The sequence below is a fragment of the Aquarana catesbeiana genome, linkage group LG11, assembly GCF_042186555.1.
Source record: "Aquarana catesbeiana isolate 2022-GZ linkage group LG11, ASM4218655v1, whole genome shotgun sequence".
Taxonomy (NCBI): Eukaryota; Metazoa; Chordata; class Amphibia; order Anura; family Ranidae; genus Aquarana; species Aquarana catesbeiana.
In genome coordinates, this window is record NC_133334.1 from 255,641,364 (window position 1) to 255,667,616 (window position 26,253).

The 26,253-nt window shown below is 45.0% G+C and overlaps 1 protein-coding gene across 2 annotated transcripts in view; it reads left to right on the forward strand.

The window, feature by feature from the left end:
• CDH16 (cadherin 16) overlaps nt 1–26,253 on the forward strand; it is a 102,030-nt gene that overhangs the window by 68,537 nt on the left and 7,240 nt on the right. For both annotated transcript variants that reach the window (XM_073605702.1, XM_073605701.1), the window contains exons 14-16: nt 3,371–3,504; nt 23,264–23,503; nt 23,953–24,069. In XM_073605702.1, the coding sequence (XP_073461803.1) occupies nt 3,371–3,504; nt 23,264–23,503; nt 23,953–24,069 (491 nt within the window). The remainder of the gene's footprint in view (nt 1–3,370; nt 3,505–23,263; nt 23,504–23,952; nt 24,070–26,253) is intronic.

The following is a 26,253-nucleotide window of genomic DNA, read 5'->3' on the forward strand; positions in this document are numbered from 1 at the left end:
AGGCACCCCCAAATTTACACGTCCCGTCATTGAATTGCCAACAGACGCCCCACTTTTTTGCGGCCGGCTGTCCGGGTGAAGAAGAACCGCCGGCCCCCCCTGGAAAAAACTGATTCGGGGCCCGAGCTGAGGACATAAGCTTCATCCAGAGGCTAATGTCCTTGTGGTCCCAGCGAAGGGAGGGGCGCACCGCCCTCCGTTGCCGGAACTGCTCGTCATACCTGAGCCACGCTGTACCCCCATAAACTCTGTATGCCTCCCCAATGGCGTCCAAGTAGCAAAAGAGCGCCGAACAATGTTCGGGGTTCTTTTCACCGATTACACTCGCCAGAATCGCAAATGCTTGCAGCCAATTAGAAAACGTGCGCGGAATTAACCGATACCGCCGTTTTTCTTCATCCTCCTTCTTACTGTCATCCGGCTTAACCCTGTCCAGGTTAAACTTTTCCAAAGGGAGAAGGGAAAAAATTTCCACATACTCCCCTTTCACAATTTTTTCCCGCACTTCCGACTTCAAATGTGCCCCAAGCGGCCCTTCGAAGCATACGTAAACCTCGCATTTTGCGGCATCCGCAATGCGAACCACGTCCGTCCTTTTCTCCCCTTCACTTGCAGCCACCACAGTCGTGGCCGGCGCGGACCCCACCGTGGGCACCGACCCCGAGGGGACTGTCACACCCGCATCAGCCGTAGGGGGCACCTCCCCCACCACCTGCAATGCTGCACTTGGAGGGACCCACACCGCGGTCTGCGGCGCCTGTCCCTCCCTACCCGACCCAAACTTCTGGATTAAATCCCGCAAACCCCCTAATAAAGCCTGCAACTGCCCGTCCGTGCCCCCAGCAGAAGGTCCCGGGCCCACTGGCATTGTACCGGCTGCCAAAACCGCCCCAGATTGCGGCCCACCCGATATGGTACCAGTCCCCCCCACATCAACCGCCCCCAATAACCCCTGTAAGGCATTTGTAAGTGTGTAAGAAGCAACAGAACGTGACTTACCGGGCTGACCAGGGGTTGTCCCCGCCGCCGCTGCTCCCGAATCCGATGGCGCCGGACACACCTGCACTTCATCCTCCTCGGACCTGCTCAGTTCTCCCTCGGACCGGTCACCGGGCTCCTGCAGGGGCTCCGAGTCATCCAGCCCCGGGGAAGAGGGCCTGAATGCTGCCGTCTCCTGACCTCGGCGACCACGCCTCCCGACGCTGGCTCCTCCCACCGCTGACACTATCTTCCTCACAGGCGTCCTGGAGACCTGACTGCTGGGCCGCCCACTCCTCCTGGAAGGGGTAACGCTCCGGACTTCCGAGCCGCCAGCCGGGGATGGGGAAAGCCCGGCGGCCGTAGACGTCATCCTCCCGCGCTGAGACCTCCCCCTGGCTGCGTCCACAACACAGGGAGCGTCCGTCCGTTCACGTTGCCCACGTCGAGTGGGCGGGGGGGGAACGCTGGGTCCTGCCGACACCCCGCCCACTGAGCTCCGCCGCTGCCGAGGATTCCGCCCGGGAACCACACCGGCCGAAACAGGGTGTCGTTTCGCCGGTCGTCCCGACGGGTCCCGCTCTGGGGGGCTCCTAACGTGGCGTGCAGCTCTGGGGGAGGCTTCTGGTGAAAAACGCTCCGGAGGCCGAGACCTCCGGGCGCGTGGAAGATCCTGCCCCCTCACCTCCTCTCCAGCTTGAGGTCCGAGGAGCCTAGCCACTTGGCTGTGCAGCCATCCAGGGCCGTGTGTGGTCGCCGCCGCCCGCAGCTGGGCTAATAAACTGTCCACATCCGCCATTGCCCTATTGCTCAGGGATATAAACTTCCTCCTCACTGTAATTCTCCCCACAATGATGCCCGGGAGACCCCTCCTGACCCTTAAATAACCTAAACCCCTCCCATTAAAACATTAACTTTTACCCAATCCCCTGCTAACAAATCTAAAACAACCTTTATTTTAACCCCTGCTGTACCCTTATCTCCCTGTCATGCCGGCCCTCTGCTAGTTTCATTCTATTCCACCTGCTCCAGGCCTCCCTGTATATCTCCAAACACTGCAGAGTTCATCCGGCTGCTTCTGTCACATCATCAATAAACACCACACTGCCTCCACCATGTTTTACAGATGAAGTTGTGTGCTTTGGACCATGAGCTGTTGCAAGCCTTCTCCACGCTTTTTTCTTCCTGTCATTCTGGTACAGATTAATCTTAGTTTCATCCGTCCAAAGAATGCTTTTCCAGAACTGGTCTGGCTTTTTTAAATGTTTTTTGGCAAAGTCTAATCTGGCTTTTCTATTCTTTAGGCTTATGAATGGTTTGCACCTTGTGGTGAACCCTCTGTATTTGCTCTTGTGAAGTCTTCTCTTGATTGTAGACTTTTACAATGATACGCCCAACTCCTGGAGAGTGTCCTTCACTTGTCTGAATATTGTATATGGATTTATCTTTACCATAGAGAGTATCCTGCGATCATCCACCACTGTTGTCTTCCATGGACGTCCAGGCCTTTCTATATTGCTGAGCTCACCAGTGCGTATTTTTTTCCTCAGAATGTTCCAAACTGTTGGTTTGCTATCTCTCTGATGAATTTGTTTCATTATTGAAGCTTTACAATGGTCTGTTTCACTTGCATGGACAGCTTTTTTGAACGCATGATGTAGGTTCACAGCAATAGATTCCAAAATGCAAATACCACACTTATGCCCCGTATACACGGTCGGATTTTCCGACGGAAAATGTTTGATGGGAGCTTGTTGTCGGAAATGTGTAGGCTCCATCAGACATCAAAATCTGTATATATCTGTGTATATATATATATATATATATATATATATATATAAAATAAATACATACATACATACACACACACATATGTATATCATATACATGTGTATGCCCGCCCAAGCGTATGACTTTCTTTACTTTGCTGCTATGGGCTCTAGCCCCAGATCTTTTGTAGACCTAGCAACGCTGGTTGCTAGGTATCTTGCATCGGGGGCCCTGAAGATTCTAGTTACGCCTCTGCTTATAACTATAGCTTGAATATGTTTTGGTAAATACATGAAAAAACTAAAATTGTGCCTGTGTCCAAATATATATGGACCTAACTGTAAATATATAATAATAATATTGTGTAACTGTGGGGAGACATTAGAGTGTAAGCTCCTCTGGTGCATAGACTGATGTGACTGCCTCAGTGTTTTCTGTACAGCACTGCGGTATATGTCAGAGCAATATAAATGTATAATAATAATAATAATAGTGTGTGACTGCATTGGGGATATTAGAGTGTAAGCTACTGTGACCGACTCAATGTTCTCTGTACAGCACTGTGGTATATGTAAGAGATATTTACTACAGTCTAATGTTTCCTTTCTATATTATATTTCAGATACAGTATCAGAGGTGACAGCAGGAATTTGTTGTCCATCCAGGAGGTTTCTGGGAAAATCCAGTTGCGGCAATTGATGGACAGAGAGCAATATGGTGACACTTACCGTGTGTCTGTGTTGGCGCAGGAGGCAGGTTGGTCTTTTTTTTTTTAACCCTGTATCATCTGAACGTAGAGTGAATGCAGCAGATACTCTTCCCTCCTTACCCACATTCAGCTGACAAGCAGTCCAGGTCTCTAGGTTGTGTATGAAAATTTGGTGAATCTGAAAACATTCATCTGTCCAGATTCACCAGGAATGAAGGGCCATTTGCCGACACTGGTCACTCCATTCACAGGGGTTGTATGGTAATATTTGGCAGCGCTGGGTGAAGGTGGGGGGGACGAGGGGTGCCGTCCTTCTACTTTTGGGCCAATGGGGTCAATTCACTAAAAGTTAAATAACGCCTAATAATATGCGGTAACAATTGTGCAAGTGTTCAATTCACTAAGAATTTTGAGTACCGAATGTGGTATTTGTTCGATTTAGCGGTGATTACCGCATTAGTTAATGCGGTAATTTACTGCACTGAGCTGGTTGCTAAGGAGCGGGTCAGGGAGCCAGCTGCCGCATCCTTAACAACCGATGACTCCCCCGGTGACAGCTGAATGTCAAAGAAAAAAGCAGACAATTAAAAATGTTAAAGAAAAAACAGTGTGGGGTCTGATATGGTTTTAAGGGGAACCCCACACCAAAATGAAAAAAAAACAAATGGCGTGGCCCCCCCCCCCCGAATCCATACCAGACCCTTATCCGAGCATGCAGCCCGGAAGGTCAAGAAAGGGGGTGAGTGAGCGCCCCCTCCCCAAACCATACCAGGCCACATGCCCTCAACATGGGGGGGGTGGGTGCTTTGGGGCGGGGCTCTGCCCCTTCCACCCCAAAACACCTTGTCCCCATGAAGATGGGGACTAGGGCCTCATCCCCACAACCGTGGGTGATGGTTGTGGGGGTCTAATCGGAATCTGGAAGCCCCCTTGCCCCCAGATCCCGACCCCCTCCTATGTGATTGAATATTGAGTACATAGTACCCCTACCCATTCACCAAAAAAGTGTCACAAAGTAAAAAAAAAACACGCACACAGTTTTTCTATTAAACAATAAATAAATAGTGTCCCCCAAAGGAGGAAAAAAAAAAAAGACGAACGCAGCCGTCGATGAAGGCTGGCTGCTTACTGCAGGCTCTACCGTCTGACATTTCTTATATAGGTAAGGGGTGGGGCCACCTGGCTATGTCACCTGGTGGCCCCGCCTCGTTGTGACGTCACATACCGGTGCATGCTCGTTGGGCCATGTTGAGTGCATGTGACCTGGTATGGTTCAGGTGGGGGGGGGGGGGTGCTGCATGCTCAGCTAAGGGTTTGGTATGGCTTTTGTGGGAGATCCCACACTACTTCTTTTTTAATTTTGGCGTGGGGTTCCCCTTAAAATACTCCTTATATATTGGGGGGTGTTTTTTTTATTGTCTGCTTTTTTTTTTTTTTACATTCAACTGTCAGCGGGCAACCCGCTGACAGCTGATAAGTCATCAATTGTTAAGGATGCAACGGCCAGCTTCCCTTAGCAAGCAGCTATTTGTCAAAAAAACAGCCTGTGATACCGCAGCTAAACCCTGGTGGTAATTATCGCATGCTTTTTTTCTCTCTGGTCTGTTCGTGAATTGGACTTAAGAGCTTTTTATGCAATATTTAGCAGCACATTTTTTTCCCGGTAAATACCGCATAATCGTTATTTTTTTGGGTGAATTAGACTTACTTTACCGCATGCGATAATTTATGCAAATGAGTAATATGATACCCTTACTGAATGCGGTGAAACTTTGCAAACTAACCCCCAATGTTTTTTTACAAATCCAGCCAATCTTTTGCTGGGCCTTCAGAAAATCTTTCCACCAATCACTGGCTGCTTTGTAAACACGTCCCTTTGTTTCTGCTCTTACATTTCCCATTACATCAGAGAGTGATTTTTTTTTATGGTTCCTTCCCAGTCTGCTGTGGACAATAAGGTCTGGATCCACACAATAAATTTCATACTTCTGCACCTGCTCTAGGCAGTTAGAGGAATGGTGACACAATAGGGTGTATTTATTTAAAAAATCACAGGTTTATTCATCTTAGGAAGATGCACATACATTCATTCTGTGTGAATGCTGGCAAAATTGAATTTTACTAGGGTAGTTTTTCTCCAGGTCCCATGTTCTTCATTTATAAGAATAGCATGAATCAGGAATATACATCGCTATGGCCACTAGATGGAGCTGACCATCGTAATATATACAGTATCTCACAAAAGTGAGTACACCCATCACATTTGTGTAAATATTTTATTTTATCTTTTCATGTGACAACACTGAAGAAATGACACTTTGCTACAATGTAAAGTAGTGAGTGTACAGCTTGTATAACAGTGTAAATTTGCTGTCCCCTCAAAATAACTCAACACACAGCCATTAATGTCTAAACCTCTGTAAACAAAAGTGAGTACACCCCTAAGTGAAAATGTCCAAATTGGGCCCAATTAGCCATTTTCCCTCCCCGGTGTCATGTGACTCGTTAGTGTTACAAGGTCTCAGGTGTGAATGGGGAGCAGGCGTGTTAAATTTGGTGTTATCGCTCTCACTCTCTCATACTGGTCACTGGAGGTTCAACATGGCACCTCATGGCAAAGAACTCTCCGAGGGTCTGAAAAAAAGAATTGTTGCTCTACATAAAGATGGCCTAGGCTATAAGAAGATTGCCAAGACCCTGAAACTGAGCTGCAGCACGGTGGTCAAGACCATACAGCGGTTTAACAGGACAGGCTCCACTCAGAACAGGCCTCGCCATGGTTGACTAAAGAAGTTGAGTGCACGTGCTCAGCATCATATCCAGAGGTTGTCTTTTGGAAATAGACATATGAGTGCTGCCAGCATTGCTGCAGATGTTGAAGGGGTGGGGGGTCAGCCTGTCAGTGCTCAGACCATACGCTGCACACTGCATCAAATTGGTCTGCATGGCTGTCCTCCCAGAAGGAAGCCTCTTCTAAAGATGATGCACAAGAAAGCCTGCAGTTTGCTGAAGACAAGCAGACTAAGGACATGGATTACTGGAACCAGGTCCTGTGGTCTGATGAGACCAAGATAAACTTATTTGATTCAGATGGTGTCAAGCGTGTGTGGTGGAAACCAGGTGAGGAGTACAAAGACAAGTGTGTCTTGCCTACAGTCAAGCATGGTGGTGGGAGTGTCATGGTCTGGGCTGCATGAGTGCTGCCGGCACTGGGGAGCTACAGTTCGTTGAGGGAACCATGAATGCCAACATGTACTGTGACTTACTGAAGCAGAGCATGATCCCCACCCTTCGGAGACTGGGCCGCAGGGCAGTATTCCAACATGATAACGACCCCGAACACACCTCCAAGACGACCACTGCCTTGCTAAAGAAGCTGAGGGTAAAGGTGATGGACTGGCCAAGCATGTCTCCAGACCTAAACCCCATTGAGCATCTGTGAGGCATCCTCAAACGGAAGGTGGAGGAGCGCAAGGTCTCTAACATCCACCAGCTCCGTGATGTCGTCATGGAGGAGTGGAAGAGAACTCCAGTGGCAACCTGTGAAGCTCTGGTGAACTCCATGCCCAAGAGGGTTAAGGCAGTGCTGGAAAAAAATGGTGGCCGCACAAAATATTGACACTTTGGGCCCAATTTGGACATTTTCACTTAGGGGTGTACTCACTTTTGTTGCCAGCGGTGTAGACATTAATGGCTGTGTGTTGAGTTATTTTGAGGGGACAGCAAATTTACACTGTTATACAAGCTGTACACTCACTACTTTACATTGTAGCAAAGTGTCATTTCTTCAGTGTTGTCACATGAAAAGATAGAATAAAATATTTACAAAAATGTGAGGGGTGTACTCACTTTTGTGAGATACTGTATCTTATGGACCCTGTATTTAGTCTTCTGGGCCCTGTATTATAATATACCTCTCAACTTTTTAAGATGGGAGCGAGGGACACCCATTAGCAAAAGTATATAGGCATAGGACACACCTATGAGATACTGTAAGTACTTAATCGCCATAATCATCTGCGCCATCTAGTGGCAATAATGCAGTATTTTCCTGATTCATACTATTCTTATGAATGAAAAACATCCAACCGGAAGAGAGAATAGTCTAATATCAATCGATTTTGTTGGCATTTCCACAGAACAAATGTACAAAGAAAAGTGAACGTTTTATGTCTCTGAAAAGGTTGTATTTTTTCTTAAATGTAATCAGATTTAGTTATTAGTTTTTTGTTTTGTTTTTTTAGTTAAGAACAACATTTAGCAGGGTTCTTCTTTAAAGGAACCAGTTACAAAGCAAAAGAAGCTACACGCTGTATTATTGACAGGCAGCTTCCACCAGAAACTTCTCACATGGGCATTGACAGATTCCCTTTAACAGCCAAGGCTTTGTACACTCCGAAAATAGCATCCATCCCGCCGGGCCTTTAATTGTTTAATATTTAATTTTGGGATGATGACTCAGAACACGAACCTGAATCACCTTGCAGACAAGCGCCCTCCATTACCCCCTCCATACCAGGGCTCATCAGTGCAGGCCCGCTCCCCAGAATGGAGGAATGCCTAGGTAGAGTTAACAGTGCTGGCTGGGCCGATGATCTAATGTAGAGTAAACGATGGTTTGTTTATTGCACTGAGTTGTTCCAGATGATTCACATCTCCATGATGTCATACGGAGTCAGAACGCGACTTCATCTCCCTCCCGTACCTGACAGTTAATTGCTGTTTAGTTGCCGTGCACAATCATATCTCACGCTGATGGGATGAGCTGGGCTGCTCCTGACTTTAAAGGAGAAAGGACAGCGTTGTTTTAGGGTCTTCGCAATCTCCTCGCCCCCAACTTGCCGAAAAGAACTCGATTGGGTGAATGCGCTTCGTAAATGCAACAAATCTTTGAAGGGCTTATAATAAGGGTGCGCCCCGCGGCATTGCTATTGTAACATTTACCTGGAGGTCCTTGATTGACTTGGAAAGTCCCAGTGTGTTCTTCTCTCACCCGATCAGGGTCCCGTGGTCGGAGGGTCCCAATGAGGGAAAAAAATTATGAAAATTGGCACACCAAGGGTCAGTTTTAGGAGATACTTTGGGAGGGATTTGTGATGTGCACGGTACAGCAGGCACATATCAGGATTATGAAATGTTGGGGTAACAAACACTTTAATCACTTAAAGTGGAGTTCCACCCACTTTTACAACTCTTCAGCATCCCTCACTAAACTGTGCACTGTAAACAAATTGGATATTTTTAAATTTTTTTTCTCAGCACCTACTGTATATCTGCTGTATTCATTTTTTACTTCCTCCTCCCTGGCCGCGGCCCATCGCATCATTTCCTGTTTGCAATGCCTTCTGGGAAGGGGCGGCAACTTCCTCTGAAACTGCCGTTGCTATGGAAACCTGACCTGAAACCTATTACACTGCTTGTGCTGCACTGAGCATGTGCGAGATCTGCAAGGATGAGATCCAGGAAGAAATACAGTCTGGCTTCAGATGCCCACACTTAAGATGGTCACGGCCTGCTGTAAGTTTATAAAATAACAAACTACTGATATAAACTAACAAAACAGACCTTAGTTTACAGACTAACTTTACTAGAATACATTAAGCTTGTGTATTATAGGGGTATTTTTATTTAAAAAGTATAATTTCGGCCGGAACACCACTTTAAGGACCGCCCCACATACATTTACTGCAGCAGGGCGGCCCTTAAGTGTAAAATCACGTACCTGTCCGTGATTTCAAATGTGGGGCGCGCACTAGCAACCCGCTCCCGCTGTGATTGGACACAGCGGGAGCCAATCAGCGGGTCCGGCAGACCCGATGTCCGGCAGGACCCACCGATCATTCCAGAGGCAGATAGAATGGCGGTCTGCCTATGTAAACAAGGCAGATCTCCGTTCTGTCAGAGGGAAAGGTGGAGAGCTTGTGTTTCTGCTAAGCAGGAACACAGATATCTCTCTTCCCCCCCAGTCAAAGCACCCCCCCCACAGTTAGCAAGCACTCCCAAGGAACACATTTAACCCTTTGATTACCCCTGATGTTAACCCCTTCCCTGCCAGTGTCATTAGTACAGTGACAGTGCATTTTTTTTTAAGCACTGATCACTATATTTGTGTCACTAGTTTCCAAAAAGTGTCACTTATGCCGCGTACACACGACCGGACTTTCCGTCAGAAAAGGTCCGATGGAATCACTCCATCGGACATTCCGATCGTGTGTGGGCTTCTGACTTTTTCTTTCGAAAATTCTGACGGACCTAGAAAGAGAACATGTTTTAAATCTTTCCGATGGAATCAGTTCCTGTCGGGAAAACTGTTCGTCTGTATGCTATTTCGCCGGACCAAAAATTACGCTAGGGCAGCTATTGGCTACTGGCTATTGAACGTCCTTTTTCTAGTCCCGTCGTACGTCATCGCGTTCTAAACGATCGGACTTTGGTGTGATCGTGTGTAGGCAAGTGCGTTTCAGCGGAACTCCGTCGGAACTCCGTCAGAAAAACCGTCAGAGTTTATTCTGACGGAAAAAACGGTCGTTTGTACGTGGAATTAGTGTCAGATTAGTCCGCCGCAATGTCACAGTCCTGCTAAAAATCACTGATCGCAGCCATTACTAGTAGAAAAATAAATAAGTAAATTAAAGAATCCATAAATATATCCCATAGTTTGTAGACGCTATAACGTTTGCACAAACCAATCAATATACGCTTATTGGAATTTTTTACCAAAAACATGTAGCAGAATACATACTGGCCTAAATTGATGAAGAAATTAGATTTTTTTTTTTTTTACCTTTTTTATTAGATGTGTTTTATAGCAGAAAGTAAAAAATATAACGCAGCGCCGTATCGCACAAAATGGCCTGGTCAGGAGGGGGGGGGGGGGGGGGGGTGAACCTTCTGGAGGTGAAGTGGTGAAGGTTAGCATCTGGATTATCATTAGGATATTAGTTGGGTTTGGAGTTAGCATTAGGATAAGATTTAGGATTGGATTTTATGTTAGGATAAAACTTAGTATTAGGGTTTGGATATGGATTAGGGTTAGAGTTTGCATTAAGATAAGAGTTATGCCTCATACACACGATCGGACTTTCCGACAACAAAACCGTGGAATTTTTTCTGATGGATGTTGGCTCAAACTTGTCTTGCATACACACGACCACACAAATGTTGGCTAACAGTTACGAACGTGGTGATGTACTACGTTGTTTTTCAGCTCTTTAGCGCCACACTTTGGGCTTCTTCTGCTAATTTCGTGTTAGTGGAAGTTTGGTGAGTGTTGATTCGCGCTTTTCTTTTTTGCCTTTTTCATTTAGCGCTTTTAATTTCGTTTCTGAGCGGCGGTTCGTCAGCCACACATGTTGCGGAATCGGAGGAGATAACGTGTTATTTATTATTGGCCTTGGAGTTATTGCTTTTACATTATTTTTTGGTTGAATAATAATGATCTGATTTGGTATATTTTCTATATTTTTGGATGCATAGAATGCACTTTTTGGTTAAGTTCTATTGGCAGATAGCATGTCTAATTTTTTTTTTAATGCACAATAAAACAATTGTGCAGAATAATACTTGGCTATGTGTGTTTACTTCAAATGACATTTTCGGAGTAGGCAGTTACATTTAAAAAAATACAATGTAAAATTGACAAGGGACACCAACATAGTTGTATCTTTGATCTTAAAAACTACGGGATAATAGTGTTGTGGTAACTTGCACAAATAAAAAAAAAAAAAAAAAAGCATAATAATAATATTCTTGATATCACTAGAAAAAAAAGCCTGTGAAAATTAGTTTGCAATAACTCCATCAGTATCACCAGCAAAGCAGCTTCATTATTATCCCATTAAAGAAGAAGAGAATTGTGCGCTGCATTTCCAGATTTCATAATTTGCCACGTCATGAATGTTAATTCTCCAATACAAACAATAGTTTACAAGACCGATCGCTTCTACTTCCGAGCATGCGTGTTTGTACTTTGGACTTTTGTCAGACAGACTTGTGTACACACGCTCGGAAAATCCAACAACACACATTTGCTGGTGGAAAATTTGAAGACATGCTAGCCAACATTTGTTGGCAGAAAATCCGACAACAAATGTCCGATGGAGCGTACACACGGTCGGATTTTCCGCCAACAGCCTGTCATCACACATTTCCCAATCGGAAAATCTGATTGTGTGTACGGGGCTTTAGGGTTAGAGTTAAAGCGCAACTTCAGTCATTTTTTCATCTTTCCATCTATTAAATCTTCTGCTTTTGTTGTTTTAACTGTATAGTAAAACATTTTTTTTCTGCCAGTATATACCTTATACAGCCCACTTCCTGTTTCTTGTCTGGTCATTAGCCTAGGCTTATGACATCATCCACAGCTCTCTCTCTCACTCTCCTGAGAGTTGGCCAGGAAGGGAGGGGGGATGAGTCATAAGAGGGCAAATGAGAGCTGCAGGGCTGCAGAGCTGGAGGTGTGCCTGTGTGTGTCTGTGTAAATCCAGGAAGTGAACAGGCAGCAGCTTCAGCTGCCCACAATTAAAATGGCTACAGCCAGACTCAGTGGAAGGAGATTTCTGCAGCATATTTGCCAAGTACAGAATCACAGTATATATAAAATAATATGCAAAGTGGTTGGAGGGAAGCTTCAGAATGGCAAAGATGTTTTTATTACAAACTATGTGACTATGACTGCAGTTCCTCTTTAAGCTGGCCATACATGGCTCATCTTGTGGTCAGAGAGCTGTGGGTGGGCCTGGGGCACCTCCTGGCTCAACACATTTGATCTGAAAATTGAAGCAAGTCATTCATTTTGCTTTCACAATTCATTTCAATGAAATCAATCCATTCACTGCTCATATCTGATGAAGTCTGCACTGTCATGATGAAGTCATCGCTGTACATGAATAGATGAACCGTCGCACTGATTATTTTGATTTATTGTATTATTTCCTAAATGAGTTCACTTTCTGAATGTTTATTTTACTTGGAAAAAAACGTGTCCTTGGGGGCCAATATTTTAAAAATAGCCTTCCAGTTTTCTAAAAATAATACCTAATGTCATTCTGCCATCTTAGATTCAAATATCTCTTTGTGGAGTTCTTTCACAAACTTTTCTACATACAACTGACCCTCCTAAATTTCCCGACCTCCAAATACAGCCGAGATAAAATGGGTGCATTCATACCTCCCAACTTTTTGAGATGGGAATGAGGGACACCTACTAGCAAAAGCATGTAGGCATAGGACACGCCCCCTTAAAGGAGAATTAACCTAAAAAAAGATTAGTTAAACCCACAAGGGCTTTTTTTTTACCACTACTATTCCTTTACAGTGGAACCTCGAATTACAAGCATAATCCGTTCCAGGAGAATGCTCGTAATCCAAAGTACTCGCAGATAAAAGCGAGTTTTCCCATTGAAGTCAATGGAACCAAAAATAATTTGTTCAGCATTGACTTCAATGGGATGCAATACCGCATGCGGCCAGAGGCAGGGGGGGCACCGGAGAGCCTCGGAAATGGGCGAAAAGACTGAATACACTTCGTCTGACCTCGGCAAACTTTGGAAAGACTTCCTACCCGAGATTTGCCGAGGTCGGCCGTGCTGTACTCAGGTCTTTCCGTGCATTTCCGAACGTGACGTTCGGCTCTGCTCCGCCCCACCTCAGGCCAAAAGCGGTACTGCACACTGCTTTGGCCTGAATCGTGCTCGTTTTGCGAGACAACACTCGCAAACCGAGTTACGATTTTTAAAAATGCAGTGTTCGTATTGAGAAACGCGCGTTAACCGCGTTACTCGCAATCCGAGGTTCCACTGTATATTGGCTTTTGAAATTGACAAATGCAGCCATTTAGAATATGGATGAAAGGTTTAGCACTGGGAAACACTTTTTGAAAGATAAAAAGTGCATTTTATATACATCTATATAGATCAGACCAAAATGAGGGACAAATGAGGAGGAAAGAGGGACAGAGGGACATTGCTCCAAATCAGGGACAGTTGGGAGCTATGGGTGAATTCTGTATCCACCTGTTGGGCCCATTCATGGCCAGATGTTGGACGGTGAAAGGACTGCTATTGGGGAGAACCTGTTTTCCAGATCTCGTTATCTTCCCAAAATAAAACCCTGTGAAGGTTGCCACTCGCAGAGGCCATTATCCCTGATTGCCTCATTGTTACACTGTGAATCGAAATGAAGATTGCCTGAAATGAGGGATTAGAGCGCACAATGGCGGTATGGCGGGGTGTCCCCACCGAGTGGCTGTTTTCTACTCAACAACATGCAAGACGGCTTCAGACTGAAATCCTTAAAGGGCGAATCAACGTTTTCAAACGGCACACACAGTAACATGCACACACATACACAAGGATCATATCTATAAAGCAATTCATCTGACATTCACCAAACATTCACTGCAGGTGAATCTGCCTGGTGTATGTCTTGAATGAAAGCGATTTATTCACCACTAGTTAAAATCACATTGACAGCTTTATAAATAAGCCCCATAGTGACATGGAAACACACATAATGACACACTTAGGGGTGTATTTATTTAAAATGATTGCAGCAATATATCTCCTGTGAAAAAGCATGTACAATTGTTCTGTGTGAATGTCAACAAGATTGAATGTTACCAGGCTGTTTTCTCTCCAGCTCAGATGTTCTCCATTCATAACAATGGTTTAAATCAGGAAAATACTGCATTATGGCCACTAGATGGGGCTGATGATCCTAGGAAATAAACATTAAAGCCCACAGAAAAAGTCAGACGGAAGCTTTTCATCGTATATTCCGATCGTGTGTAGGCCCTATCGGACTTTTTCGTTCGAAAATTCTGATGGACCTAGAAATGGAACATGTTCTAAATATTTCCGATGGAACCAATTCCTATTGGTAAAACCGCTCGTCTGTATGCATGCTCTGAAGCAAGTACGAGACGAAAGCTATTGGCTACTGGCTATTGAACTTCCTTTTTCTAGTCCCGCCGTACGTGTTGTACGTCACCGCGTTCTGGACGGTCGGACTTTGGTTTGACCGTGTGTAGGCAAGACCGCTTGAATGGAATTCCATCGGAGTTCCGTCTGAGAAACCTTCGGAGTTTATTCCGATGGCAAAACCGGTCGTGTGTACGCTGCAGAACAGTAATACCTTGGATTATGAGCATAATGCATTCCAGAAGAATGCTTGGAATCCAAAGCACTCGTATATCAAAGTGAGTTTCCCCATAGAAAATAATGGAAACTCAGATAATCCGTTCCACAGCCACTGCTTGTCTATGCAGTACCGCATGTGGCCAGAGGTGCGGGGGAGCCGGAAACACTCGGAGACGCTCGGGAACGGAGTGTCTCTAAGTGTCTCCGAGCATCACCGGCGAAACACTCGTAAACCGCGTTACTCGCAATCCGAGGTTCCACTATATTTACTATGATTACCAGCTCCGTCTTTTGGCCATATTGCAGTATTTTCCTAACTCACACTATTCTTATGAATGAAGAGCATACACCATGGAAATGAAATAGCCTGGTGACATTCGATTTTGCCAGTATTCACACCGAATAATTGTACATAGAGTTTCACAAGGTTAATAGTTCAGAAAATGTTTTCGAAATACACCCCACAGTGCCATACATTCTCATGCACTGACATGGGAACACACGCATGCACACATACACTATATTGTCAAAAGTATTGAGACACCTGCCTGTACACGCACCTGAACTTTAATGGCATCCCAGTCTTAGTCCTTAGTGTTCAATATTGAGTTGGCCCACCCTTTGCAACTATAACATCTTCAACTCTTCTGGGAAGGCTGTCTACAAGGTTTAGGAGTGTGTCTATGGGAATGTTTGATCATTCTTCAAGAAGCGCATTTGTGAGGTCAGGCACTGATGTTGAATGAGAAGGCCTGGCTCGCAGTCACCGCTCTAATTCATCCCAAAGGTGTTCGATCTGGTTGAGGTCAGGACTCTGTGCGGGCCAGTCAAGTTCCTCCACCCCAAACTTGCTCATTCATGTCGTTTTGGACCTTGCTTTGTGCACTGGTGTGCAGTCATGTTGGAATAAACAGGAAGGGGCCTTCCTCAAACTGTTTGCACAAAGTTGGGAGCATGAAATTGTCCAAAATGTCTTGGTATGCTGATGCTTTAAGAGTTCCCTGCACTGGCCAAGCCCAACCCCTGGAAAAACAACCCCACACCATAATCCCCCCTGCACCAAAATATTTGGACCAGTGCACAAAGCAAGGTCCATACAGACATGGATGAGCGAGTTTGGAGAGGAGGAACTTGACTGGCCCGCACAGGGTTCTGAGCTCAACCCGATAGAACACCTTTGAGATGAATTAGAGCGGAGACTGTGAGCCAGGCCTTCTCGTCCAACATCAGTGCCTGACCTCACAAATGCGCTGCTGGAAGAATGGTCAAACATTCCCATAGACACTCCTAAACCTTGTGGACAGCCTTCCCAGAAGAGTTTAAGCTGTTCTAGCTGAAAAGGGTGGGCCAACTCAATATTGAACCCTACGGACTAAGACTGGGATGCCATCAGGGATGGCCCATCCATTAAGGGCGCACGGGCGCCGCCCCCCCTTTCCAGGGTCGCCCCCCCCATCCATAAGTCCGGCCCCTTTCAGGAGGAAGGGCGCATGGATTCCAATGTGGGGTAGGTGTTTTTTTGAAGCAGAGGCTCTAATGGGCTTCAAACTAGGGCGGGCTCAGGGCACATAGAATGCGAACGAAGCCCACCCAGGTGTGTTACAACAGCGAATGAATAGTCGCTGTTGTAACACTGATCCTCCTCCCGGCCAATCAGGAAGCGGGTTTTGAGACCTGTCACCTGATTGGCTGAAAGGACAGGCAATCCTATTGGATGCCTAGGAGGAGGGGAGGGGACGCACGGCTGCCGAGATGGAGGAATGGAGGACATGCCCAGATCCTGCTGCTGCTGCCCAAGCCCGCTGCGATGCCCGATCCCACTGCGGATGCCCGCTGGCTGATACCTGCCACCTAGATGAGGCGGGGGGGTGGCTTTGTTTTCTTCTGTTGACTGTTACTCAGGTTGTGAGAGTCCATATCTCTCAACTACTGACACTTTTGTGATGGGCATGTCAGATGGATTGTGTTGGGTCATTCAGTTCTCAGCCTACCTTGGCTGGTTGACTTCAAGCGACAAGTTGGGTCTTTAGAATCGGTTGTTCCCTTTCCTGTCAGGATTTATTTAGCTGGTTGTGAGTGTTGTTGGTTCTTCCAGTGTCATGCATCGATTCCCGCCACTTAGTCTTCTGTTCACACGTTCTCCTAGTTCTACAGTTGGACATTGTGTGTACAGTGGACATCATGGCTTCTTCTCATGCCAGCTTGGACCTTCAGGTGGATTTTTGAACTACAGGTCATCCCCAGTTCTCAGTACTTTTCTTGGGCATGTTAACAATTGCTGTGTTGTTCACCCCTCAGTTAACTACTTTTGGAATTCTGAAATTTTAAGACTAATAGATGAGAAAAAGAGCATTTTTTTACTTTCAGTAAAATCCTTTTATTGAGGGAGGTGGGAAGTTATTCACCTTCAGGTTATACTGCCACATACAGGTAGATTAGACACTTGCAAACAAAAACTGTAGGCCAGCCTGGGATAACCCCTCCTAACAGTATGCCTCAATTGTTTGCTTGTGTCCTAGAAGGATGGATGTTTTTTCTTTAGCTCTGCTGGTAAAGGACTACCATAATGTTCCTACCTTTTTTTCTTCTCCATTTCCAGAGTATCCGTCTTCAGTCCCTCTCTCTAACTCTACTTTTCCAAAAGTAGCTTATTTTCTTCTATTGTCTACTATTCAGGCTTTGAGTCTTTATCTCTCAGCTACTGACTGACATTGCTGTGTTGGGCATCTCAGATGGATCATGTTGGGTCATTTGGTTCTTGTTCCACCTTGGGTGGTTCAAGTTCCAGCTCCAATCTGGGTCATTAGAATTGGTTGTTCCCTTTCCTGTCTAGACTCATCTCACTGGTTGTATGAGCCCTTGGCTTTTGTATGCGCCATGCATCGATTCCCTAAGCAAGGCAACCACCTGATCTTCTGTTCACAAGTTCTCCCAGTTCAACCAGGTGGAAATTGTGTGGAAATCATGGCCTCATTTGATGCAGCTTGGACCATAAAGGTACTTTCAGGCGGCTTTTTGAGCTGCGGGCAATCCCCACTTCTTGTTTTTTCTAAGCCATGTTAATGATTGTGTGCTTTGTTGCCTACCAATCAGTTGGACTGATTTTGGATGTCCCAAAAGGTAAAATTTAATAAATGAGAAAGAGAATACCTTCAGGTTATACTGCCACCTACAGGGAGATTTGACACTGCCAAACAAAAACTGTAGGTCAGGCCAGGATAACTCCAGCTACCAGCATGCATTCATTGTTTGCTCATGTCCTAGAAGGATGGACATCTTTTATTCAACTCTGATTTTAAAAGACTACTATAATTTTTTTTTGGTAGTCTACATTCTGTTGATATGTTGGGAATCTCAGATAGATCTGGTTGGGTCATTAGGTTCTCATTCCAGTTTTGGTTGGTTCACATTACAGCTCTAAGCTGGGTCTTTAGAATCATTATTCCCTTTCCTCATGGGACTTATTTCACAGGTTGTGAGTGTCCTTGGCTCTTCCAGCATCATTCATCAGTTCCAATATGTAGGGACATCACCCGGTCTTCTGTTCTCCAAGTTTTACCAGGTGGACATTGTGTGGATGGTGGATGTCATGGCCACATCTAATGAAGCTTCAGGCTAAGGTCCTTCAGGTGGCTGCTTGAGCTTCAGGCCATCCCGAGTTCTTGGTTATTTTTCTTGGGCCTGTTAGTGACTCTTTGCTGTGATGCTCACCCCTCAGGTGGATTTCTTTTGGACATCCTAAAGTTTAAAGTCTAACAGACAATAAAATAGGAATTTTTTACGTCCCCTAAAATGCTTTACTTGGAGGCCATTGATGAGCCCAGTTCCTATCTATATGTGTCTATGAAAATGCCCCTCTGTACAGTTTTGCTATAAAACTGATACATGTTGGGAGTAGGAGGGGTGTTACTGAGTTAGCCAACAGTACTTTTGTTTGCCATTATCTATTTCTCCTCTAGGCAGTAAAACCTAAATGTGAAAAACTTTCCATCACGTGTCCATTAATGTACTCCAAGAAAAAGTGAGTACAAAATCCTGTTTTTTTAACCATGCCTCCTCACTTCCTGTCACAGTCACAGTGTTGTCACCAGGGCAGGAAATGAGAAAAATCTCCCCAATCGGGACATAAAAAAAAATGTCAGGAGTTTTCACCATTAACTACTCTATCCACGATTAAACTATCAGGAATTTTTCCATGGAGGCACACTTTAATGCTTTTCTCTCCGGGTCTGTTCTTGCTCGAGTGCCGTTAATAAATTCTCCTTACATATACAGTTTATGATCTGCCCGAGGTCTGTCTGCCATGTGGGGTTTTGTTTTCATTGTGGAGACGTAGCTGAGTAAAATGATTTTTATTTTCTGATGAATGAGGCGATCGCGGGGAGTGGGGCGGACATGCTGAACCCCTTCACTGCCACCAGAGAAACTTCTTCTGTATTATACAGCATTTACGTACATTCCCAACAAAGGAGTCTTTTCTATAATGAAATATCACACGCATGAGGAGCATAAAAGATGTCATATAGAATAATAGAGACCCCCTCATCTCACCATAATGACAAGTGTAGGATGGAAAGTTCCACAAGTATTCATCAACATGGACGGAATGGAAGAATATTGCAGTTATGGGAGGAGCAGAGCAAAACCAATCAATCAATTCCCAAAACGTTAGTCACAGCTCTCAGTATCTGTTCTTATTCTGTATGTATGGACTCTGCACAGTACCACTTCTCTTGTCTTGTATGCTGGGTGTAATTCTCAGTATCTGTTCTTATTCTGTATGAATGGACTCTGCACAGTACCACTTCTCTTGTCTTGTATGCTGGGTGTAATTCTCAGCTTTAATGTCCTCTGTTAGCTAAAATAATCTAGATAACATAATGATCTTCTATTGGTGTTATTAGCGCAGAGGTTACATTTCGCCTTTCACAGGGCTGCGGCCGGTGTGGCGGCTGTTACACAGAGATCAGAGAGTTAAGAGACAGGGAGGGGGGTTACCCTTTTACTCATTTAATGATCACTCCTTTCACATTAGGAATAATTGTGATAATTGCAGCGCGGTTTAAATGCAGCTCATTGCACAATTAATCCCTCCACTCCCCCGCCTACTTCCCCGCCAGTTGTAGGCCCGGAACATCTGCAGAGAAGGAGGTGAGTGGGATTCTGGGTCAGGGACACAAACCACTACAGTGTATCACATAGTGCTAGGATATATACAGTATATACAGTGTATACTGTATATATTATATATATATATATTAAGAATTAGATATTCATTTGCTTTGCTAACACACCTGGGTGCACTGTGAGCGCAATGGTTTGTGCTCGCAGTGAACCCTTTTTGAAGCCTATTAGAGCATATAGCTCTAATCAGGTGCTTCAAAAACACCCCCCCCCCCCCCCCGACGCTGTAATTCAGAAAAGGGGCCGGACACCTGAATAGGGGGGGTCTACAGTGGCCATGAATAGATTCATGCAATGTATGAATCTATCAATATTGCACAAAGGGAGTGGCTGGAGACAGGGGGCGGGCCCAAGTGCCCCTAATTGACGCACCGCCACTGGTTCCCATCTGCTCTGGGGATACAGAAAAGGCCACAGCAGGAGCTCAGCAAATAAATGTCTCAGTCGCCAGACAGTCCCCACTTGCTTACAGCAACTACTCCACTTCATCTCACCGCCAGGTGCTGACTTCTTACTGCACTTTTTCAGACCTCCCCCTGCAAGTGGGATAACCCTTTTCAGGACCAAAATCCCTGTACTCAGAATGGGAGGCTCTTTCCCAAGTCTCTTTGAGGCTCTGAATTCCGAGTCTCAAACGAGGACTTGCCAATCCAGAGAGCACTGTAAATCAGTCCTCTTCTCTCTGACTGGACTACCCCTAGCCTGAACCCTTCACCCTCCATGGGTGAGAACCCCTGAGTACCCAAAACTGTGTTCCCATCATCCCCCATAAAAGACAATAACCCAAATTGTGGGGGCACGTATCTCCTATCCAGGACCCATCCCTGGCATCCTGTACAATATGTTGTGTATATACTGTATACAGTAAGAAACATTTGACAGACCCTCTATCTCAGATGTGAATGAACAATCTGTTAGTGAATGGTGGCACCAGCAGATGACATCAGATGAGAAATTAAACCAAGGGTGCTTTTTACGGGTCTACTCCAAAATGTTTTTTATGCTCTATTGGACCTTTCTTTGGTGTCTGGGACTGTAATATCCATTTACATGGCACATTTTCTGGAAAAGAACCAATGATGCCTGGATCGTACTTCAAATCTGTGTTCTACATTCTATCAGTCCTATCAACATTGGGTTTCACCTCTGGGGATGTCCTACACATGGATCTTGATATCTCCAACTTGATGAATTGGGGATGGCTCCACATCAGCCTCAAATCTGCCCCCTCCCCCCAACTCCTCTTTTTCATAGTCAATATATTATTGTGACACTCAGGGCCATCATCTCTATTGTATAGATATGGAAAACGAGCAGAAAGATTTTGGACTGTACAGGCCACACAAGGAGCAAACAAGGCTATAAAATCATACAATTTATTAGGAACAATGATAAAAAGATGTATGTCCGAATATACTGTATAATAACATAATGGTGCTGATAAAATTCACTGTGTGTTAGATAAGCATCAGGGATGAATGCTGATACAAAAGGGTCTTCATGTACTAACGCGTTTTGCCAACATTTTGAACTTCATCAGGGTTCATGAAAACCATACAGCACTCATCCCAGCACAGAATAGCACCGGCACAGCGGTTCCCTGGGTGGGCGTTGGTGCATAGAAGGAAGCCCTCTTCAAATGTGGAATAGACCACGACAAATCCCTAACTCGTGTAGGTCCACTAGCAGTTTTTATACTATCCATCCACTTGATTTGAGGGATTGGAAGCATTTCAGGCTACAGTTGTATAATCAATGGATAAGAAGGCTAGAGAGTCTAAAGGTCTATTCCAAACTATCCAAGCTTGACGTGATCATCTCATTGATGCTTCACATGAATAGATAGGGTTCCAGCCATTAAGCCTGCATGGTGAGATGGTTCTCACATCCAGGTTCCCTGTGGTCTGGTATCAATTGTACACAATGCTTCCAAGGAACTAAAGTCCTGAAATACATAGCATTTCGGCTTTTATCAGGGCCATGGTAAAATAGAACTCAGAAAATATGATTATGTGTGGTATACTGTGCCTGGCTAGTTCCCGATTATCAGCATTCTTAACTTTCAGGTCACATAAGCAACATTTTAGCAGCATCAGTTCTGTCTGCTTTTATGATTCTGAGATTTGTGTCTGGATACACAATTGTGACTGTATCTGAGTAGAAGGATTATCAAGGCAGCTGTAGATCACTGCACCATAGTCATTGGTAGCAGCTGTGGAGGCAACAGTGGTTAGCCTTGGAGTAGTACTGGAGTCTATGTGAATGCTTTTCATTGTTTATAAGCAAACTGGTTCAGTTTTATTTTACATTTTTTTGCTTTTATATTTTTAATCATATATTTCATATCAGTTCCTAAATATTGATATAAAACCTTTTTGCAGAAATAAACATTTAATGCATGGTGCTCCCAGAACTCACAGAAGCTGTGTGCCTTCAGACTTTCTCTTTTAATTTCATCATATGTTGCCTGTATTGAAAATGCAGCCAATGCACCTAGGGTGAATGAGACCTTGGTGACTTTTCGGAGGTCATTTCTCTGAACACTACTGAGGAGGACAATTGTTACAATACTTTAGGGCCTCTTAGGGCACATAATCTAAATACCAGTTTGCCTTCACCAGAGCTCCTGATGGTGGAGATGGAATGGAAACCATAGTGGGCCCCCAGAACACTTCACTGCAAGTGGCCCCAGGCCATGACCCTTGGAATTGCCGCACCAAGAGGAAGCAGATACTGGGGGGCTACGGTGCGGAGACAAGAGATCATAGTGCCATTGGGATCAACCAAAGGTCTTGGCAGGTGGTAAGCAGAAAGAAGTCAGACAGTCCTGGTCAGCAACAAGTAAGCAGCAAACTATGCTGGAGACAAGAGAAGAATCAAATTTAGACCGGAATCTTGGCAGGCAGCAAGTAAAGGGTAGTCAGACAGACCAAGTTGGCAATGAGGACGGCAGAAGACGAGAGACTAGTCAAACATTCTGCATTAGCAACAACAGGTAACACGCTTCAGTAGCTCCTGTTCATAGGATGCTGGTTTGAAGGCACAACACCAGCCACTTGAAAGGCTGGAGCTTAAATACCCTATTGGTCAGAGGACACACTCAGCATAATTTCAGGGAACTCTGAAAGTCCTGCCAGGTGTTCTGTTGCCTAATTCAACCCCATCTCTCCTACAAAAACCTTCACATTTCCCTCTAAGCCCTGAAGATGCTAATTTTTAATAGAATTGAGTAAAAATTAAAAAAAAAATCTGCATTCCTTAAATTCTGCAATGGGCTGAAAAAGTTGGGAAATAATGGGAACAGGGCAATTATAACTGGGGGTCCTCAGGGGCCCTAGTACAGCTGTACAAGTGTACACACTTGTAGTTATGTTCTAGAAAGAGCTGGTGGTTGCTAGTGCTACGTGAGCAAAGATATTTTTCTTTAAGCTTTTTGCACATTTTTGGTGCCACTGCCATGTAACCTGCTGATGATCTGTTTCAGGTGACGGTGGTCTTTCGGCCTCAGCAGAAGTTGTGATCCATATCCTGGACGTCAATGATAATATTCCAACTCTGATTGGAGACTATAGATCTGAATATTTCTGCACCCCAAAGAGGGAGGAGCAGAGAACTATTATCACGGCATTCGACGGGGATTCACCAGAAAACAGCATCCCCTTCACATTCAGCTTACCCAAGAATGCAGAACTGCGGAGTCAATGGATGCTGACCGCCATTAATGGTACATCCATCAACTACAATATTTTAGTGTTAAAGTGTGTCTAAAGCCAAAACGTTTTTTTAGTTTTGAATGGAGTAGGGAGTGGTTAAAACCCCTGTTCTAACCCTTTCACCCTCAATCCAAATGGTGGTGTCTATAACACCTGATTGTAGGATTCCGGGATTTGTGACAGTATGCTGGTTCAGATGTAATTTTCTTAAGAGTGAGCAGGAAATGTTGCAACTCTAAAATGTCTCCCAGGAAGAATAGGGTTAAGGACTAAAAATAATTTCTATATACTTAGCGGTCACACGGCAGCGCTAATCCTCGTGTCAATAAGTGCCATGTAGTTAAAATACAACAAACATCAATAACCATGTGGAGCGGAGCTATTAAGGGTTGTAATATTGGATTAGAACATGTGGTGTATCCCCTGTCAGTAATCCGAATCTCGTGTTATTAATTGCCAGGGACGCATGCTTATCTGTCAATGAGGAGCCATCACCTGGATTCCAAAGTCCACAAAGTGCCCATCATCATCGCTGATAGTGGGGCGAAGCCTCAGAGCAGACATGTGTCCATCACAGGTACTGTGCCCAGCCGGCTTCTGGGAAATATGCCATACAGAAGCATTAGAGGAATAGCAAACTATGGTGGCTTTTTAAAACTCTATCCTTATAAAGAGAACCTGTCAGGACAGAGAAAGTAATGTCGCCAGCACACTAGGATCTCCAAAAAATGGGTCCAAAACTTTAATTGGTGATCACATCATTACAGCAGAAAGCAACATTTCAGAGCCACACAGGACTCCTTCATCAGGCTTGTGAAGGGTCTTGTGTGGCTCTGAAATGTTGCTTTCTGCTGTAATGATGTGATCACTGATTAAAGTTTTGGACCCATTTTTTGGAGATCCTGGTGTGATGGTGACATTATTTTCTCTGACTACATACGGTTACAGCCGGTGGTCGCTTCAGCACTCACTTGCAAATACAGCCATCTCTATAGGAATGCTTGCATTGGGAATATTGCACTGACTGTCAGGACAGAGGTCGCTTACCAAAGCTTAGTATGGAAATGTAGACACACCAAATTCATACAACATGTCAACGCGTTTCGGAGCTCTAACGTGCCCCTTCTTCAGGGTTTAAAAATCTGAAATGCTGCCCAGAATTGTTCAGTGGAGGCAGTGTGTTACTTGCCAGAGCAGATACTCCTATTTTGCTGGGTGTTAATGCCTGTTTCTTCATAGGGCAGAACCCAGCATAATACACTTTAACGCCCCTGGTTGGTTTAGCTGGCCTGTGCTAGCACAGTATGCAGACAAACGTTTGCTAATGACCCTGGAAGAAGTGATTTCATGGCTGAAGCAGTAGAGAAGAGAAGTGAAGGGTGTTTTTGTATACTTGCCCAGAGCTGTTTAATAACATAATTTTGGCAGCCAGTGCTTCTAATTATAGTGTCTTGGGAGCGCAGGCACCCATACATCTTTAGCCGAGCTACGGCTGTTTATTTCGTGAGCACGGCAGCAGCGGTGAGGGCTGGGCACCCCCCACTGTTGCTTGTCCCATGAGCCCCGCAAAGAGCCAAAATACGGAGATAAATATAAATGTAAGATGACTTGTGGGAGAAACTCCACCAGGAAGGGGGAAGGACAGGGCTTTTTGGAGAATATACCACCAATCAACTGATTGCATTGTGTCCTATAAACCTTTCCAACAACCTTCTCACTGCAGAAAAGGTAAAAAAAAAAACAATCAAATATTTTAAATTTTAGAACGATGTGAGCATTTGTTTGGGTCGCTGACTTGGAACCAGCACGCAACTAGTGAAGTCATAATCATAAATCTGTACACATGTTTAAGCTCCATTAAAGTACTCAATGACAGCCAGGCAATGGGCAGTAATCTGTTGCTTCTCTTTCCACAGATCCCCATTAAATTTTGGTAATAAGTCTTAGAAGTCTGTGAATTTCAGATTTTTCCATTCCTCAGACATTTTCTGAGTGTAAAGAGTTCATGGCCAAATCATTTATCCTGGCTGTTATTCAGTCTGAAGTGGCCTTACACAGAGCCGTAGTTCGGGTTTGCCATGGTAACAAGCCTGCATCTATTCCATCCGATCTCACCCTTCACCACTCTACATGAGAGAGAGGAGATATTCTGATGTTCTGTGTGTGAACATTTACCTGCCAATCTAGAAGTGCTAAGATGATCCAGTGTTTTCACCAAATTGAATTCATGACCTCACGAAATCAAAGCACTGCTCCCAACCCCCTCCATCTCTTTCCCCACCACAAATATCAATCTCACAGCCCCAAACTTCGTTCCTCTACAACTGTCTCTCCTATAGACCCAAACCCTTCTGTCCCTTTCTCCCCCTCACCTGTCTCTCTTATAGACCCAAACCTGGTACCTGTCCCTCTCTTTCCCACACCTGTCTCCACCAACCCCCCTGTCCCTCTCTCCTCCACAACAGTCCCACTTATAGACTCAAACCCCTCCATCCCTCTCTCCTCCACAGCTGTCCCACTTCAAGATCCAAAGCCCTCCATCCCTCTCTCCTCCACAACAGTCCCACTTAAAGACCCAAACCCCCCCCCCCCATCTCTCTCACCTTCGAAACTGTCATCCTATAGACACAAACCCCTCAGTCCCATGTTCCTCCACAACTGTCCTCCTATAGACCCAAACCCTCCATCCCTCTCTCCTCCACAACTGTCCCTCTCATAGACTCAAACCCCCTCCATCCCTCTCTAATCCACAACTGTCCCT